Genomic DNA, 2,514 nt, shown 5'->3' on the forward strand with positions numbered 1-2,514 from the left:
TTTAACAATCCATCTAACTTACGGACAATATGCACACACATCAGTTATACAAATTTACAAAGAGAAAGTATGCACATTTCCCCTTAGAAAAATTATTCCACTGAAAATGCCCACCCTTTTATATCTGTTATTTAGCATGCACAGAAGTTTCAAGAACATTTCCGTATAAATCCAAACCTCAACCCCCCTCTGTCCCTGGGAGTGACTTTGCTCATCGCAGATTCAGGTATGTTATGCATGAATGATATTAAGTACATACTTTTACCCACATGTATACTGCAGAAGATTTTACAACAAGCCATTTCTGTGCATAAAAATGGTTTATTTGCATAATTGGCTTTGAAAAATATCCCCAAGGAATATAATTTTCAAATGCATTTCCTTGAATAATTCATTTCTTTACCTGTGCAAATAGCCTGTCTGGTATGTGTGTAAACTTAAACTTGTATAGCCTGTTTTTACATAAAACTATCCACACTGAGTGAAAGTGTATGCCTGAATATTAATCCTGATCATTTGCTTGCATCAAAGAGCAGGTACATATTTGTGTACATAGTTTCTCTGGATTATTTGGCAAAGACTACACTTTTTACTTGAGTGTGTAATTACAAACTTTCCTCCAGTGAAGATAAATCAGTATTTTCTTCACAAGCACAACAGCTTTTAATGATTTTTAACTTTTATTTTGCCATTAGGAAGCACAAGCTCTTGTGAAACTTTCTGAAGACATCAAATATCACAAGAACATATTATTGCTTCATGGGTGTCTCTGATATTCCCAATGGGTCTCCTAATTGTTCACAGTTTGGAAATGAATCTTTTGCTTGCCATAGTCACATCAAGTTATTAGATATCCGGGCTATGATGTATTTATTTCTCACTGGATGCACCATCATCACCATCTTTGGAAATCTATGTATAATCATTTCAATTGCCCACTTCAAGCAGCTTCATTCTCCAACCAACTTCCTGATTCTTTCTATGGCTGCCACTGATTTTCTTCTTGGATTCATGATTATGCCTTACAGTATGATCAGATCTGTAGAAAACTGTTGGTATTTTGGAAACCTGTTTTGCAAAGTTCATTATAGTTTTGACCTAATGCTCAGTGTAATTTCCATTTTCCATCTTTGTTCTATTGCTGTTGATCGATTTTATGCTATATGTGATCCCTTGCACTATTCAACTAAAATTACAATGCCAGTGATAAAGAAATTGTTATTTCTTTGTTGGTCAGTACCTGCTGTTTTTGCTTTTGGGGTGGTTATATCAGACTCACATGTATCTGGAATAGAGGGCTATGAGATTTTAGTGGTATGCTTCAATCTATGTCCAATTACGTTCAACAAAGTATGGGGAGTGATTATGTTTATAACATGTTTCTTTGCTCCTGGGTCTGTAATGGTTGGAATTTATATAAAAATATTTGTAGTATCTCGAAGACATGCAAGAATTGTCAATAACATGTCTGGATATGCCAATGATGACAAAAAGACACAGGTATCCAAGAAGACAGATCGTAAAGCTGCAAAGACATTGGGTATTGTGATGGGAGTTTTCGTGTCATGCTGGTTGCCAGTTTTTATCACAATTTTAATTGACCCTTTATTGAATTTCTCTACTCCTGAAGTACTGTTTGATGCCTTAAATTGGCTAGGGTATATCAATTCCACTTGCAATCCCTTAATATATGGCTTCTTTTATCCTTGGTTTCGGAAGGCATTAAAATATATACTGTTAGGAAAAATATTTGATCCTCATTCCGATACAGCCAATCTTCTTAACTGAAAGGCCGACTGTATTTAAAATGCTCATTTATATTCAATGTTGCTGCTTCTACATTTACTGGTGCCGATTATAGATGGACAATTTAAATGCCATGTACGGTGTTTAAAACAAATGCTGACCATGACATTTTAATACCAAGCTGGTGTATTTTATAAAATATCCAAGCGCATCACAACTCCACCCCTTCTCTGCCCATCCCCAGGAACACCTACACACAATCCCCCTAATTCTATAAAAGTCGACAAAAATTACGTGCACAAATTTGGGCATGTGCCGAATTTGCACACACAATTTAATTGAATAATAAGCAAATTAACGACAATAATTGGCTTTTTAACAAGCAATTATTGGCACTAATTTGATTTAATTGGCATTTATGCATGTAAATTTAGGTGAGGGATCTATGCCTAAAATTTATGCATGATCTGGAAAAGGTGGCATGGAAATTGGAGGGGAATGGGTAGAATGAGGGTATTCCTAAAATGAACACGTTATAGAATAATAGAGATACACGCCTAATTTAGGTGTGTACATTTGCACCACATTTCAGTTGGTGCAAATGGCCGTGCCTAGTTAGACACGATTCCTGAGTGTAAGTGCCATTCTATAAACCACAGCTAATTTTAAGTACAGCTTATAATTTAGCACTATTTTCTGTGACAATTTTTTGGTGCCATATATAGAAGCTAGCCCAATTCACATATAATACATACTGAGGGGCATAAT

General features: G+C 35.4%; 1 protein-coding gene across 1 annotated transcript; it reads left to right on the forward strand.

Annotated features, from left to right (window-relative positions):
• Positions 1–849: 849 nt before the first annotated feature.
• On the forward strand, positions 850–1,788 carry TAAR2 (trace amine associated receptor 2). The gene has a single exon (XM_030195102.1). The coding sequence runs from the start codon at positions 862–864 to the stop codon at positions 1,786–1,788; it is 927 nt and encodes a 308-aa protein (XP_030050962.1). The 5' UTR covers positions 850–861.
• The last annotated feature ends 726 nt before the right edge of the window (positions 1,789–2,514 follow it).

Source organism: Microcaecilia unicolor, chromosome 3, assembly GCF_901765095.1.
Source record: "Microcaecilia unicolor chromosome 3, aMicUni1.1, whole genome shotgun sequence".
NCBI classification, from domain to species: Eukaryota; Metazoa; Chordata; class Amphibia; order Gymnophiona; family Siphonopidae; genus Microcaecilia; species Microcaecilia unicolor.